Genomic DNA, 16,803 nt, shown 5'->3' with positions numbered 1-16,803 from the left:
TATATACATTCATATTAACATCTTGTAGTATATACATTCATATTAACGTCTTGTAGTATATACATTCATATTAACATCTTGTAGTATATACATTCATATTAACATCTTGTAGTAAATACATTCATATTAACATCTTGTAGTAAATACATTCATATTAACATAAGTCTCACAAGTAAAAAAAACATACCGGTAATAATACCAGTACATGAAATGATGAAAAGTATTTTAGTTTCAGTTGCTACCTTGCTAGTTTCCTAAGTTTTGAACACGTCTTAAAAAGTAATGTCTAGTTAATATCTGAGTTTTCAGTATTAAAATTTAAAAAAATCAGAGCAGCAAATAAAAATCTACCTGCTGACTTCGAAATGTTTTGGTTTCCTGTTGCTTATTTCTTGTCCACGAAAAGTAATTAATGAAAAAAATTAGAAAAGTAAGTAGTGTTCAATATAAACATTGTTCCTCTTCCACCTTTTCATAATAATAATAATAATCCTAGATCCTCCTAGATCTAGTTATCACATCTGCTCTAATGGTCCCTGATGGTTTTTATTTGATTTTAGTCTTAGTCACTGCAAATACAGAAGACAAGTTAACCCTGTGCATTAAATATTTCCTTCATATAATTAAATATAAAGAAACATGCTGGGTAAAACCACAATTCATTTGTATACTACAAAATGACTTCAGCGACGTTCAGTTTAGTAAAAGTGGATTATTGATCAAGTTGTATTTCTGTGTGTACTTGATGGTGTGTGGAATTATACCATACCATTTTATTTATAAAGCACTTAAAACAGCGACAAGGCCGACTAAAGTGCTGTACAGACAGAACAACAGGTAACACACAAAGCAAAATACAAAATGAAGTAAATCAAAATATAGACATAAAAATGATGCAGATAATGACGACTAACCAGTGTGGAGCGTATAGGATCAAAACACAGATCATCATTATGATGATATTATGATGTGGTGATCAAAGTATTTTAATATGTAAATAATATCAGCAGACATCTTGTTATCAGTTCTCAGGCTTGTAGTTAATCTCCTTCATCTTATCTATTAATAATTCCTGTCACATCACACTGGCTATGTACAGATGTTGCTTCTTATTGCCGTACTTTGTACTGCGGGTGTGTACAGATGTACACTGGGGGATGTAAGAGGACTTCACAACTTTGTTATTAGGAATAGTTGTAGTTTATTTGATACAATTAGTTCAATAAGTTTCTCAGTCACCTTTTTTTATTTTTTAAGCGCGTTTTCACTTGTTGGACTTGTTACTAGGTTATACAGTATAGTGGAGAGGATATTTTATGATAAAAGACCCGTATGATGCAGTAAAGACAAGCTCATGGTGCTCAGTGCATAAAGAAATAAGAGTAAAACAATTTTCATATACGATTTCAGATTAAATTCAGCTTAAAGGTCTGCTGTCAGTGTGCTACGTTCATTAAATGCTGACTTGTTGTTTTATTAATCCCAAGTATTAATAAAATGCTCTTCAAATGGCTGGAAAATGCATAGTTTTGAGAAGATTTTTTTAAAATCATTTTGGGGGGGGGGGGGTGGCTATGCCCCTCGACCCCACTAGGTCTACTTCACTCCATAGCAGCTTACCAGTACATATCGGTGTCCCTCTTAGCCATCAGCAAATGTCGGCTATTCTGTTTCAAATTCAATATAATGTTCCCAGATTTAGTTGGACAACCTGGTTTCTAAAGATAATATAAAAGACAAAACCATTTCATTTTGTATGTGAATGTACGTGGTAAACGACAAGTCTTGGTACCGGTCCATACACAGGACTAGTTTTCAGCTCAGGCTGCTGCAGAACATCAGCTGGTGTTATAATGGACAAACTGTGTTTTCTGTTCTGCAACAGAAATCGTTTCTTGACTTTTTTCCTCTGTACTCTTGTCAGTGTCGCGTTTTCCTACTTGTTTCCCTCTTGCTTGGGCACCAGAGGGCTTTGCTTGTTTACACATTATCTGCACATTCATTCAACCTTTATTTCTACAGGTTAGTCCCATTGAGCCTCGAGGACTCATTTACAAGAGAGACCTGGTTTTAACAAAGAATGATGACGACAATGAACAACAGTAGGCAATCACAAAAGACATTAGCGTTTGCTTGCAGGCCGACTCTGAGATGTAAAATGAACTAGAAGCAGTTTTTGAAAAATCTATAAGACGTCAGCGACAATGCAATGAGATGTATGGTACGCTCAGCGATAGCAAAAACAAGAAGGATTTTATAAAAATAGTTTTTGACAGTTAATGTAGACGGTGCGGGACACGAGTAGGCGACAAAATCGCTGCCTGTTGTTGAGAAGGCAGCAAGCTAGCTATAGCCAAATGTCAGACATCTGTTGGTAGTCTGTGACATCTGTCTGCACTTGACATTAGATTGTCTCTCTTTGTATCAACACACGTTTAAAAAACATCCAGAACTAACCATATTAACAGAACATTGTCTCAACCTATTAACATCTGACTTTTGAACCTCTGTTCAATTTAAAACTACAAGGACAGAATATTAGTCAGCTCAGTTGTTCGTTCCTTCAGGCACAGATGATGCCTCCGTTGATTTTAAACACCATCATGGCAGCATGCACGCTTCTCTTGTACACGCCAAACAACTGACGAACTTTTTGATCAAATGTTTGCAAATCTAAAGAAGATACCAAGGTGATTTATGTTAGCTTCTTCATCATAAATGTCGTTCTAATGCTTTACTTAACTGTGAGGTTGTACGTTGGTGTGGCTCTGCAGGTAATACGACCTCCACCAGCTGGGAGGGATTGGGTGTTGCTTCTGACCTTTTGAGGGCGATTGAGTCAGAGAGAGACTGAAAATGTGGGAAAGTTGCAACTCCTTGGCTGTTATTAGGGATTGCAGACATGTTGGCCAATATGAAAAATTGTACGGTTTTTTTTACAGTTTTTGAGCTCTTGATTTTTTTTATGTCCCACTATCATGTTTTCTGAAAGTAAGTTGATTATTTGTTTGTTCTGTCCTTTAATATAAATATGATCTGCCTGTGTGGTGTAATCAACTTAGAATTTTCTATCTTTGCTAAGTTCTGATTGCTTTATAACATCCAAGAGCGTTCTGGATTGACCCACGTTAACTTAGTGCACGTGTGCTTTATGTGAATTTGTAAGTTGGTGTGTTTCAATGTGATTAGACTGTTGAAATGCAGAATTACACAAAGACTATTAACGGTAGTTAATGGCTTCACTTTACTGGCAGCACGATGGATCAGTGGTTAACACTGTTGCCTCACAGCAAGAAGGTCCTGGGTTCAATCCCCAGATGGATCTGGGGTCTTTCTGGGTGGAGTTTGCCCCCTTCTTCTTGTGCTTGCGTGGGTTTTCTCTGGGTACTCCAGTTTCCCCCCACAGACCAAAACCATGCATGTTAGTCTGCCTTCAGGCCCAGACCTCCTTTGCAAGAGATCTGTGATCTCAGTGGGATTTGCCTGGTTAAATAAAGGTCAATGATAATAACTTTTTTGGTTCATCAGGAAACCTTTTTGTGCTTTGTATATTTTTTCAGTTCTTCTGGGACATTTGTGTTTGTCCTTATCAAATGTCAGCATCACAGTTGTGAGGATCAGTGTTGCCAGATCTCATGAGAGAAACAAGCCACCGAGCTACAAAAACGAGGCCAGCAGAAGCAACCGACCCACCATGACTCTGGCCTCACAATTACCAATAAAAACCAACCAATGAAGGCAACAAGTACAATCCAATCAGAGGCAGTTGACAGATACTGCAGCTGGATTTTTGTTTAGAGAGTCAGATATTCTTTCGAAACTATGTACACAGGGTCCCAGTTACATCCAACAATAAAAATGTAAAATAAAAATGATAACGTCTAAGATACGAACTAAGAAAAACATTGACTAAAAATACACTTAAGCACTAATAGCATAAAAACGTTACGTCGAACAGCAGCACGAACATGAGTCTGTGCGAGCAGTTAGTGAACAGAAACACGACGGGTCCATGTAAGGAACTACACTCCAACAGAAGCCTCAAAGACGCAGCCCGTCACTAAACCTTTTCAAATGAATTTACAGAAAAACAAGCCCAAAGTCACTTTTAATAAGTGGACGTGGCAACTGTGCTCATGAGTAAGGAACATGATGACATGAAGAAAAAAAACGAACATTTTCAAGTTTTCTGCTTTCCTTTGATGTTGATGCTACTTCTGTTTGTGGGGTTATTTTTCCTAGATGTGTTTGTGGACTGGAAGCAGAACGTTAATGAGGTGACGGTCAGACTTCGCTGTGGGGAGGGAGTCCAGAGGATAGAAGACATCAACACCACGTTCACTGATACGCACTGCAACGTGTCCTTCCCAGGTCAGCACTCATAAATTCTGAACATTAATTACCAACGTGGAAATTTAGATGCAATCAACGGTTGGAGTAATATCAGAAGAAAACAATACACTGTGTTTTTACTTCAAGTGCAGACGTTTGTATTTATTTAAATCCAGTTTTACAATTCATCCAAAATAACACACACGTGATTATTAATTATTTTTTTTAATTCTCCCAGATGGACGGCAGTGGAGCTGCCAGTTACAAGAGGAAATTGAGGCCTCGTGTAGCAAAGTGCAGTACAAGGAAAAAGGAGGATTCCTGCATCTTGTCTTGCACAAGAAAATCCCCTTTCATATTTGGCGTTCTCTGAAGGTAATCCTCATCAAATTACACGATTTTGCTTTTTCATTCCAGCTGAATTCATCTGGGCTCAGAATTTTATTCAACTCATAACTTCTTTATGACCTCATCATGTCGTAGTCATGTGCATGAATGGGACTTTGACACCAAACAGGATTTTTACACTTAAAGTGGATCTTCATGTAGGAGGCTGTAATATTGACATTTACTTAATTAAAACAAAACGTTTCATATTTTTAGTCACTTTTATCTCTTCTTGTTGACGATGGCGAGGACTATAGGAGACGAAATAGTCATTGTTTTTTTATTGTTGTTGTTTTCAGTCGAATAAGAAAGAGAAGGTGGTGGTACCAACAGAGGCCAGAAACAACGGGGAGTCACCAGAGAAACCCAAACTGTCGTCAGACCGGCCGCAGCCCCAGCCGCCTCCTTCGCCCACACACAGTGAAGCAAGACGCAGCAAAGCTGAGCGGGGCGTCAAGCGCTGCCTGAAAAACAAAGTGTGCGACAAGGCTTCAACAGACTCTGTACGAGCAAAGAGTGGCGCTGGAGATTCGCCGAACATTATCAGCGCACCTAAGACAACCACAAAAACTGGTCAGGAGCCCAGTGCCAAGAGAACTATTGCACAGCTGCCCGAGACCGCTAAAGAGGACGAAGGAGGCCCGCCGTCTGAGAAGTCTGCAGCAAATGAGAAAGCCCCTCTCGCCCACCCGACTGCTGACCGAAGCCCGCCGGCACACGGGAGTGGAGACAACAGGGCAGAGACCCAAGGCGCTGATCAGGAACCTGAACTGAACCCGGCTGTTGGCAGCATTGCTCTGGTGAGATCAGCTGTACGTTTGGCCGCCATATTGAAAACCTCAGCTTCATTTAACTAACTCTAACCCGCCGTCCAGAGGACCCGACTTAGATTTTCTTACCTGGATTATTGAGCATGCTTCAGGATACTCGGCTTCATTTGTTTATTAAGGAATACAAACTTTATGTTGATGAAAATTACGTTATCCTGGCTTTAAATACTGATGTTTTCTATGCTCAGCATATTTATGTCTGTTTTCTGTTAAGTTGTGTAAGTTTGTTTTATGTGACTTCAGATCTTCACGGCTTCATGAGGAGCATGACGGCAGTTTCACTCAGATGTTGGTCATTGTTACGTAGTAATGCTGTGCATTAGCTACAGAAAAACCTTTAGGAACATAAACGAGGTTAAACACAAACAGATGAACTTTCTGAGCTTGTGAAACTTTGTGTTAACATTAAAACGTTTTTAAGCTCTTCATAATGGTGACCTGCTGTATCGGCCAGAAAACAGCAATCGGTGCAGCCCTAATTTACACATATTAAATTTTAAATAGTTTTATTGCTTGTTCCAAGAGATACATTGGCTTCACCTAAAGGTGGTTAAAACTAGGGGTGCAATCGGTGCAGCCCTAGTTAAAACGGTGTTATTAGACTTTTGTCATTGTTTAAATAATTCATAGTTTTGGTGCAAAACTTTGCTGTGCTTATGTTTTGAGAACCAATGGTCTACATCACAATGGTAAATTAAATCGGTACTGGATTTAGATATTGCGCATAATTAGACATTAAAATAATTGCACGAACACGAATTGTTTTAAACAAGAAGTTAAAAGACAAAAACAAAATTCCCTTCGCTGATACAACTTTACAACATTACAACCTGTAACGCCATCTGTCGTGTGTGGGCTCTTTGTTTATGAAACACAAATTGGAAGACATTCTTAATTTTAAATATTTTATATACAGAATGTCTCTGTTTAAATTAGCTCGGGTGTTTTGATCGTATTTAATTAGATTGAGTCTTTTCTTTCTGGAACAACAAGACCTGGAAGAAATCCTTCAAACGTGGGATAACCAGTATTGAACTCATAGTTTTGGTTGAAGTTTTATTTAAAGTTAACAGCACTTTTTCTTGAGTTGTTTTTTTTTTTCCGTTGACTTCGAACGTGTTCGGAGTAAAGATTCGTTTCGGGTAATTCGTTTCTTTTTGTTTCCAATTCAGGGGGCAGAGGCAAGAAACGAGTCATCGGACTCGCCTGAAACAACAGCACATGTCATGGAGTCACCTGCCCTCACCGCTCGCTGCCTCCAACCCACTGGGTTCAGTGAGAAAATGGACTGTACTGCTCCTGAGAAAACAAAAGACAGAACAGAGTCCGAGCCTGCTGAGCACGAACTGGAAGAGAACACTTTAATCTCTCAACTGCTCGAAGACGCAACAGAGACGCTATCAGTGCCAGCTGCCTGTGTGGCTGCCAGGCAAAGCCAGACTCCAGGTCCAACTCAGAGGCAGGGTAGCCGTGATGGGGAGGAGAAGCGGGACCAGTCAAAAGAAGAGCCAGCCCTAGAGACAAAGCAGCTACAAGGTTAGTGAGAAGTTCGTACGGAGGTAGTTTACCGTATGCTAGCACCAGAACTACTTTTAATTGTGCATGGACTGGCGTTGGACAAATATTTTCATGATCTTTATATTTGGCATCTTGTTTTTCTTGTGCATGTCCTGCATTCATCTTAATTTCTATATTTTAATTAATAGAATACCAGAGACGTATTTAAACATGAAGGTTTGATAAATCTTTTTCCTCGCTGCAGCCCCAGAGCCAATGGTTAACCTGCAGTTCGTGAAGAACGACTCGTACGAGAAGGGCACGGATCTGATGGTGGTTAATGTTTACCTGAAGGGAATCTGCAGGGACACAGCCAGGGTCATCTTCAGGGAGCAAGACTTCACCCTCATCTTCCAGACAAGGTAGCAAACGTAAAGCACGCCGCTAACGAAATGTTCTTTTAACATCTTACAACAAGTAGCAGTAATTGATCATTTGGTTTGTCCTTAACAGTGACGCAAACTTTCTTCGGCTTCATTCGGACTGTGGACCAAATACGGTCTTTAAGTGGCAAGTCAAACTCAGGTATCTACTATAGTTTATTCTTTTTTATTATTTTATTAAATGCAATATGGAAAGAATAGTTTTTAAATGAGTAGGGAAACTTGAGTTTGTACCGCTTTATGCACAGTTACGTGGGCTAACTTGTTCAGATAGGCTTGCTGTAGTTCATGGTATCACCAGCTTGTACCAGCTATTATAATAATAAATTAAAATAGCCTTTCATGAAACCCAAAGACACTTTGCATAGGGAATCATTCTATTAAAAAATAAAACGCCAACTAAAAAATTGATTAAATGGCAAGAAATTATGTAACAAGACCAACAGATTCAGTAAAATTGTATTTTATGGCAAATAAGTGAACATTTCCATAGATGAAGCTTTGTGGATGTCAGCACTGAGAGCGTGGGGGTATGCAACTCTGAAGGCCCTGTATTATTTAAAACTAATAAATTGTGAAAAATCAAGTTTGCCAGAGCATTACTCAAGACTAAACAAATAATATAAACTAGCACAGGTCAGTTTAAGAGCTAAAACTAGAACAATATCATCAATTTTACCATTTGCCATTATATTATTTTTCTTATTTGACACTGGCTTGAATTATGAGACCTTGATGCAGTTGTAATTCTGTCTTATTTGAAATGTCACAGATGTCTTTAATAAATATTGTTATAATCTTAACGGGATGGAGATCTTTGTGAAACCTAAGTTTCAACCTAGTTTTGAAGGAACGGTCTAATTCAATCCAAGGAATTAGATTATGGAATAATTTGGAGAGCAATGTTAAAAATGCCAGATCAATGAGTATGTTTAAGAGAATGATCAAAGTTGGTTTGTTAAAAAAAATGTGAAATAGCTTAATGTGTATTTGTACGAATTGTTGCTCGAGCAGGATTAATTTATTTTGTTTTTGTTATTTCAAGATTATTATTGTTTGAATTAATTTTTTGGAAAAGGGCAGATGTTATAAGACTTTTTTTTTTCTGCTGCCTTTCATTTTATTTGTGATTGTATTTCTTGTTGTATATAGAATTGTTTTGTTTTAAAAGGAAAAAAAAAAAAGAATTAACTATATAAATAAAAATCAATAAAAATCCCCAAACATGTAAGAACGTTGCAGCACAGATCTCAGATGAGTTTCAAGCAGCTGCTGCACTGCTCTGCATTTTGTCCTCTCATCTGACCTGAATATATTTTGGCCTTCTGTGTGTCAGAAACCTGATCCAGCCTGAGCAATGCAGCTACTCCTTCACCCCGTCCCGTCTGGACATCTCCCTGAAGAAGAGACACAGCCAGCGCTGGGGGGCTCTGGAGGCCCCAGCCACACAAGGTCTGCTGCCAGGCTTCTATTTGTGTCGTCTACCTCTTCCCTTTTTCTCCCACCGACAGCCACTAGTTTTTATATTTGCATGAGTCATGGATTCAAGGGGGAAAGATGGACCAAAACACTTGGATCTGAAGTCTCTTCGTGTTTACAGTTAATGAGTCAGAACTCAAACTGTCACTTTGCAGGACTGTAATAAAGGCAAATTACTGTATTGATGAACTTTTAAGATAAAAACTTTCGTAGTATGTCTAGTCTCACTTTGTGGACTTTTACTTTCTAACCACAAGCTTCATTGTCCTGTTTAAGGTGCAGTGGGTGGTGCGAAGGTGGCTGTGCCCTCCAGTCCAGCCTGCATGGATAAGAGCCAGCCAGGCAGCAGCCAGCACAGCCTCCCAGCCAAAGAGGAGCCCCCCAGGGTTGGGGAGGACACACCCAAAACCCCCAAAGCCTCGTCCAGAGGTGTGGAGGACAGCGGTCTGGATCCTGTGGCTCCTCGAACAGTCTCCGAGCATGTTTCCATCACTAAGCCAGAACCCACTCTGACTACGGTAAAAACAAACAACAATAAAAAACACAAACGAGTTTAAAGGTTTATGAGTTATTGTCTCAACTACCGGAGCCAGCAGCCTGCACACTGTCAAACTGCTCAGACTTTAAAACAACTAAATCCTTACAATTTCTACATTTTACCATTTAACTGTTAATTATAAAAGTAAGTATTATTACTATTAAAAAGTTGATTTTTAAACGTGTTTTTAAGAGTACATATGTTTCTGACATTAGCCTAAGCCCACCTGCATGGTGCAGCCTATGACCCACGCGCCTCCTGTCACTGAACGCCACGAGGAAGAAGAGGAGAAGAAGGTGTGCCTGCCTGGTTTTACAGGACTGGTCAACCTTGGCAACACCTGCTTCATGAACAGCGTCATCCAGTCCCTGTCCAACACCAGAGAGCTCAGGGATTACTTTCATGGTAAACTACTTCAATTGCTCTTTTAACAAAGACACATCTGTTCGATTAGCATTCTAATAATAAAGTTCTTAATGTTGTAATGATCTCCAAACAAAACGATAACTTGTGTTATCACTAAGAAATACAGCAGGGCGTGTTTCATTACGACTTGGGTACAAGCACAAAGCAGAGCCCCAGGGGCAGGTTTAATTAGGCCTCAGTAACTTTCACAGGGTTTATCTTTATAAGCTAGAAATACTGCAGTTTCAGCACTTTACACTTTAAGAACAGCAAAGTTACCAACTTCAAAATGTAGGTCACCTTCTTTTTAGAGGAAATAACTGGAAAAGCATGTCATCAAACGAGAATACAAGCTTAGTCATGGTGATATTTTCATGTAACTAGTACGGTAATCGTTTCATTAATATGTCTGTAGCTTTAAAAAGGGTTTTTTGTTGGTCGCACTGCTGTGTTATTTAGTATAAAATAATTTTGGTTGCAGGCATTTCCAAGAGTTCGTCAGTTTGCATCAGTAATCCCAATCTTGTCTGAGCTTTTGTGTTTTGCTTTTGTACAGACCGGGCATTTGAGGCAGAAATCAACTGCAGTAATCCTCTGGGAACAGGAGGGAGGTTAGCCATCGGCTTCGCTGTGCTCCTCAGGGCTCTTTGGAAAGGGACGCACCACGCCTTCCAACCATCAAAGCTCAAAGTATGCGCGCCACATTTTCTATACACGAGAAATTAAACCAAACGATCTCGGTTGTTTAAAGAAGTTGTAGCTGACTCGTCACGTTTTCTGCACTTTCATCAACACAGGCAATCGTGGCCAGCAAAGCCAGTCAGTTCACAGGTTACGCCCAGCACGACGCGCAGGAGTTCATGGCATTCCTGTTGGACGGACTCCACGAGGACTTGAACCGCATCCAGACTAAACCATACACAGAGACGGTTGATTCGGATGGACGGCTTGATGAAGTGAGTTCCCCACTCATGCATGATGTAGAAATTTAAAGTGCCGTAATGTTCGCACTATTGAGCGCACCTGAATATAAGTCGCACCTTTTAAAGGAAAAAAGTGTTGTACATATATAGATCGCACTTGTCTATAAGGGTGAATTCACACCAGCCCTGTTTAGTCCGTTTTAATCAAACTCTAGCCGGTTTGCCTAGAAAGTCTGGTTCGTTTGGGGAGATGTGAATGCACAATCGAACTCTGGTCTGCCTAAATACAGAGGTCTCGGTTTGGTCGAAGTGAACTCTAGCCCGGTTCGAATGCAGTGTGAATGCAAGCGGACCGGAGACCGCTCCAAAAGCAGGAAATGGACAGCGCAGGGCAAACAAACGTGCGTTTCTCTTACCTCGTATGGAGCCGTCAGCCGCCTTGTGTGAAAAACAACATTCTCCGTGGTCTTCTGCCTCATCTTCCGCTCAGGCTGAGTCCGTTGTTGAAAAATGACAAAACAGAAATCTTTAAACCGCTAAAATTTGATGCCACTCCATTTTTGTTTTTATTTCCAGAAGAAGTGTCTTCTTCAGAAGTTTTTGTGTCGTTTCCTTCTGTAGTTCTTGGTGCAGCGCCCCCACAGGCGAGGGGGGGGGACAGGTTGGCTCAGTTGGCTCACTGCAGTGTTACTGTGAACTGCACCAGCTGAAAATGTAAATAATGTTCTGAATTTTGGTCCCCAATCGAACCGAGTCTACCGGACTGTCAGGTGTGAAAACACCCTAAGCCACAGGTGTCCACGTTGTAACATGAGATACTGACACGGAAATATTTGCTTAACTTTTAATTAAATACGTACTGGTAACATACACGAGTACGTACAGTAAATGCTTTTTCCCAAAACAGTGCCGGTAACAAGGCTGGTTAAAAAAAATAAAAATACAGTAGCCTACGAGGACGCCACTGATCGCTAGCTTCATCTTCCTCCTGCGCACTAAAACCACTAAAGTCTTCTTCAGTGTCAGAATTGAACGGTCTCAGAACTGCTTCGTCACACACGTCCTGCCTCTCTTTCCTCGTTGCGCTCAGCGGCACTTGCGTCTCGAGACAAATTTGCCCATGAGCTTGTGCTGTCCTCTTCATCACGCAGCAGTCCAGCCTTTCGAAACCCGTTGGTGATGGTGGCTTTTTGACGCTGCTCCACGCTGTCAGGATCCACTGGCAGACTTGTGCAAAAGTTGCTCTTCGCATGCAGCCAGTTTTGGTAAATGATGTCCCGCTGCCAGTCATCCAAGCCTCCCGCGCAGTTCGAAGTGCCACTTTAAATACACACTGATGCCGAGTGGCTGCAAATTCTTCGCCGTGTAATTCGAACAGTTTCATCGGTCTACCGTGACCTGTTCGCTAATTTCACTGGTGTGATGTGACGAGGCTAAATGTTTTGGCATAATGAAGCTTGTTAACCCGTAATAATCCATAAATTAGCTGCATCATTGTTTAAGCTGCAGTGCATGTAGGGAAAACTAGAGGCTTGTAGTCCAGAAATTATGGTAGCTGCTGATTTTTTTTTTTTTTAATGAATAAAAGTAACTTGGGAGTTCTTGCCTGTTTTATCCAACAAAAGCCTGGTCTGATGATTTGTTTCGTGTGTGGCTGCAGGTGGTGGCAGAGGAGGCGTGGCAGAGGCACAAAATGAGAAATGACTCCTTCATAGTGGATCTTTTCCAAGGACAATTCAAATCCAAGCTCGTGTGCCCCACCTGCTCTAAGGTAACATAACTACTCAATACTTAGTGCTGTAGTGTTGAACTTTCTTTCACCCAAACGTTTTCTTTCAGGTCTCCATCACCTTTGACCCCTTCCTGTACCTCCCCGTCCCACTGCCCCAGAAACAAAAAGTCCTCTCTGTTTTCTACTTTGCTAAGGAGCCTCATAAAAAACCAGTTAAGGTGAGATTTAGTCTCAGTGGTTCTCAATTCTGCCTTCATTCCTGCTGTACTGACACATACACTCACAATATGGGAAACTTTGATTTGAGAAGATGTAACCTTGTTTCATGTGCGAGCTTCTTTTTAACACGTCTTTGTGTCCACATGGCTTCCAGTTTTTGGTGAGTGTGAGTAAGGAGAGCTCCAGCACAGCAGAGGTCCTTGAAGCAATTTCCAGGAGTGTGAGGGTCAAACCTGAGAACCTCAGACTGGCAGAGGTTGGATTTGTTTTCATTTTTATTTGCAATTTTTATACCATTACAAAACTTTTTCTTTTATTCTGTACTCATCAAGTGGGCATATATTAAAGTTTAATTTTGATACAGTAACAGCCAAACAAAGCAGTTGTAATCGCTGAAAACGGTTGAGTTTAATAAAGTAAAGATGGGACATTCAAAGCAGCCGTACTTGTACATTTTTAAAACAAAGCCGAACTTGCTTCGTCTCTTCCAGGTGGCGAAGAACCGCTTTCAGCGCATATTTCTGCCGTCCCATTCGCTGGACACGGTGTCCTCCTCTGACATGCTCTTCTGTTTTGAGGTGCTTTCCAAAGATTTGGCCAAAGAGAGGGTGGTTTTACTTAAAGTGCAGCAGGTAAAAACATTATTTTACTTGATCCGGATAACAGCTTTGTAAACGAATCTGAAAAGTTTCCTGTTTGTGTTCTTTAAAGAAACTCCAGGTGCCGAATGTTCCCATCTCAAAATGTGCAGCTTGCCTAAAACCGCCGGTGTCTGAGGACGACAAGCTGAAGCGGTGCACTCGCTGCTATCGAGTGGGCTACTGCAACCAGTGAGTGTGCCTGTGTCAAACTCAGCAGCATAAAGGGGCCAAAACATTTTCCAACTCATGGGAAATGTATCGACTGAAGGCGATACATTAACCCAAGTCAGATACTCGACATCTTTTCTTGGTTCTAGGTTCATAAACAGGAGTTAATTTGGTCCCAATTGATGTTTTTGTGCTCCTCCATGTCAGAGTCAAATACAGTCCCTCGTTTATTGCAGGGGTTACGTTCCGGACCCCACGGCAATAAGTGAAAAACCACGAAGTAGGAACATTATATGTATTTTAGTATTTATATATATATGTTAAGGCTTTATAAACCCTTCCCACACTCTTGCAATGTTCTAATTTCTTAAACGTGTAATTTTAACAGCATATGTATATGTACTGCACAGTAGCTACTGCAAAATTTTACATGGGTACACACCAGCCTTGGTCCGGTTCTGGTCCGGTTCTGATCGGCTCTCTGCAGCCGTTAGTCACCATGACGCTTTTAGAGAGAGCCGGACCTTCGGCGAGTCAGCACAAACCCACACAATGGCCTCGAGCTAGGGCATTAACAGAGTACTCGAGTAATCTACACATCGATTGCTAGGACCTCTATCGAGGTTAAAAATGTAAAGTCGAGTAACCGTAGTGACGTCATATTATGTGACCGCCGTATGACCGTAGGGGGCGGTGTTGCACTGTTGCAGGTCACAGAGTATGGTGGGTCCAATCCACCGCCCATCCACTGTTTTAAGTTTCGTTTTTGACCTGCTGCGTTTCTTCACGTTTGCACTTTAATAATAATAACTAATAGTTATTTTTTCCTTTGACTTATTTGCAGTATGCATAATATACACTCCCAATGTTTTTTGGGTCTTTTTTTTGTAAATAATTACCTTTTATTGCGGTTTTATTTATTTATTTTTGTATCTTGAGCTCTGTGACGTCATCAAATACTCGAGTTCTACTCGGGTTTTATTATGTTAATGTCGAGTTTAAAAATTATATACTCGTTCAACCCCTACCTCGAGCAAGTCCAAATCCAGATGGAAAATGTCTCTGTGAGCTCCGGAGAAAACACCGGACCTCCAAGCAGCGCCTCCCTGCTCCAGAGGCTTCATGGCCCGGCAGGCGGCACTCGGATTGACCGATGAGGCTGGAAGTCTGTTCCGTACGGCTCTCTGCATCCACTGAGCGCCAAAGTCGCTATGAATAAGGATCAATATTTTTCGGATTGGATCAAAACTTTCCTTCCATTTCAGCAGAAAGAAACTTTTGGCTTCTTGGTAATGTAGTCCTTTTGGCTTATTGAGAGAAAACTACAAAATGGCGGCGCCTGCCTGAAGTATATATTTTTTCCGTTAACTTGTTGCTGTATCCCGTACTGCCTCGTGAGTAATATTAAAGTTGACAGTCGTGTGTCGTGTACAATCTTTTTTTTTTCTTGTATACAGTCTTACTTTGAAAAACCTCCAAAGAGTGAGTCCGCAAAAGTCGAACCGCGAAGTAGCGAGGGACTCTGCATTACAGAAAAATCAAACCTTTTTTCTGGCATCAAAGTTTGTCAACTGTCGTGGGAAACCTGCATTAAATTATTTTTTTTTAAGTAAAATGTGAAACAATAAACACATTTTTCATTTATTAATAATCTTGGGAGGCCATGTAAGATGTTAACATGGGCCAGATCTGGCCCGTGGGCCTTGAGTTTGACATTTGCAAACAAGGAGGTGGTGAGAGACATAATGCACAGAGACATACATGTGGACTTTTATGTGCATCTTTACCTTCTTCTCTTTCCAGAGTTTGTCAGAAGACACACTGGCCAAATCACAAGGGCCTTTGTCGCCCCAACTTAGAAAATGTGGGTTTGCCCTTCTTGGTCAGCGTTCCAGAGTCTCGGCTGTCCTACGCCCGCCTCGCGCAGCTTCTCGAAGGCTACTCCAGGTACACTAACTTGTTTGGTGCTCTTAATTTTATTTACTACAAGACGCACTTCAGAAGCTGTGAGGTTTGTTACATTTTGAGCCGTTATTTTAATCTCTAAAATGTCTCTGCAGGTTTTCTGTCAACGTATTCCAGCCTCCTTTCCAGTCGGGCAGGACATCTCCTGAAACATCCCAGTCTCGGTTAGACGCCCCACCAATACCAGCAGCCTCTCCTGAGGGTGTGGGTTGTGGGGAAGAGGCGTCGGGTGTTAGCAGCACTGTAGGAACAAGCGATCTGGATTTTGAGAGACGCTCTGCAGCGCCTGAAACCCCAGCAGAATCCTCTCAGGCCTCGGCTGTCCACTGCGAGGCGTCAGAATCCGTGTCCTCCTCCCAGACGTCACTCACGACTACAGGAACTAAAGATTCGGGATTCTTCGAGTCCATCTCCTCTGCTTCCTGCTGTTCTCTGGACCCTCATGCTGAAAAAGAAACGTCCTGTGAGAAGGCCGTGCGACCAGAAGGTAAAACACACAGGACAAACTTTAATATTTGTGTAATTTCTTTTCTGCTTGTTCAACTTTTTATTCCTCCTTTTCACTGTTTACTGTAGCGGCAGTAACAGGCTATCAGCAGCCAAGTGAATCGGCATCAGGCCATGCCAGTCCGTTCTACATGTCTCTGCTGGACTCAAACAGCAAGGAGCAGCGACTGGATGAAAAAGGTGCGACCAGATGCATGTTGATGATTTAAAATCTAACCTTGTTTTCATTTGTCTTCCCTTTGCTGAAACTCAATTGAAACGTAGCACGTGTTGGAGCTGTTACACTGCAATAAATTAACGTGATTATCTGAACTTCACAGAGGACGCACCAGCAGCCTTTCCCGACGATGCAACCTTGGATCTGGTGTGGAAAAACAACGAGCGTTTGAAGGAGTACGTGCTGGTGAGCTCCAAGGAACTGGAGTACGAGGAGGACCCCGGCTCCCTGAGTGAGACCGCCAGAGCAGGACATTTTACCCTGGAGCAATGCTTGAATCTCTTCACCAAGCCAGAGGTGCTGGCACCAGAGGAGGCCTGGTAAGGATCATTGTTTCAACTGAATGCTCAGACAAGGAAAATGAACTAGTTTTAGAAAATGTACTGGTTTTGTTTCATAGTTTTCAACCCAAGTTGTCTGGTTAAAATGTGTCAGTTCTTCACTGAAGCGCTCATGTCAAACATAAAGCAACGCATCCATCCATCCATCCATCCATCCATCCATCCATCCATCCATCCAT

The 16,803-nt window shown here is 41.3% G+C and overlaps 1 protein-coding gene across 1 annotated transcript in view; it reads left to right on the top strand.

Annotated features, from left to right (window-relative positions):
• The window catches only part of usp19 (ubiquitin specific peptidase 19), a 27,433-nt gene that overhangs the window by 1,983 nt on the left and 8,647 nt on the right, over window positions 1-16,803 (top strand). Inside the window, exons 3-22 of the mRNA XM_037685028.1 lie at window positions 4,243-4,371; window positions 4,571-4,707; window positions 5,019-5,519; window positions 6,722-7,085; window positions 7,312-7,468; window positions 7,560-7,631; window positions 8,826-8,941; window positions 9,245-9,486; window positions 9,722-9,911; window positions 10,468-10,601; window positions 10,709-10,867; window positions 12,495-12,605; window positions 12,674-12,784; window positions 12,940-13,041; window positions 13,277-13,417; window positions 13,497-13,615; window positions 15,398-15,541; window positions 15,655-16,046; window positions 16,136-16,246; window positions 16,387-16,603. Of these exons, the coding sequence (XP_037540956.1) occupies window positions 4,243-4,371; window positions 4,571-4,707; window positions 5,019-5,519; window positions 6,722-7,085; window positions 7,312-7,468; window positions 7,560-7,631; window positions 8,826-8,941; window positions 9,245-9,486; window positions 9,722-9,911; window positions 10,468-10,601; window positions 10,709-10,867; window positions 12,495-12,605; window positions 12,674-12,784; window positions 12,940-13,041; window positions 13,277-13,417; window positions 13,497-13,615; window positions 15,398-15,541; window positions 15,655-16,046; window positions 16,136-16,246; window positions 16,387-16,603 (3,649 nt within the window). The remainder of the gene's footprint in view (window positions 1-4,242; window positions 4,372-4,570; window positions 4,708-5,018; window positions 5,520-6,721; window positions 7,086-7,311; window positions 7,469-7,559; window positions 7,632-8,825; window positions 8,942-9,244; window positions 9,487-9,721; window positions 9,912-10,467; window positions 10,602-10,708; window positions 10,868-12,494; window positions 12,606-12,673; window positions 12,785-12,939; window positions 13,042-13,276; window positions 13,418-13,496; window positions 13,616-15,397; window positions 15,542-15,654; window positions 16,047-16,135; window positions 16,247-16,386; window positions 16,604-16,803) is intronic.

Source organism: Nematolebias whitei, chromosome 11 (assembly GCF_014905685.2).
Source record: "Nematolebias whitei isolate Nwh7 chromosome 11, NemWhi1, whole genome shotgun sequence".
NCBI lineage: Eukaryota > Metazoa > Chordata > Actinopteri > Cyprinodontiformes > Rivulidae > Nematolebias > Nematolebias whitei.
The sequence above is the reverse complement of the archived record's forward strand: the minus strand, read 5'-3'. Positions and strand labels throughout refer to the sequence as shown.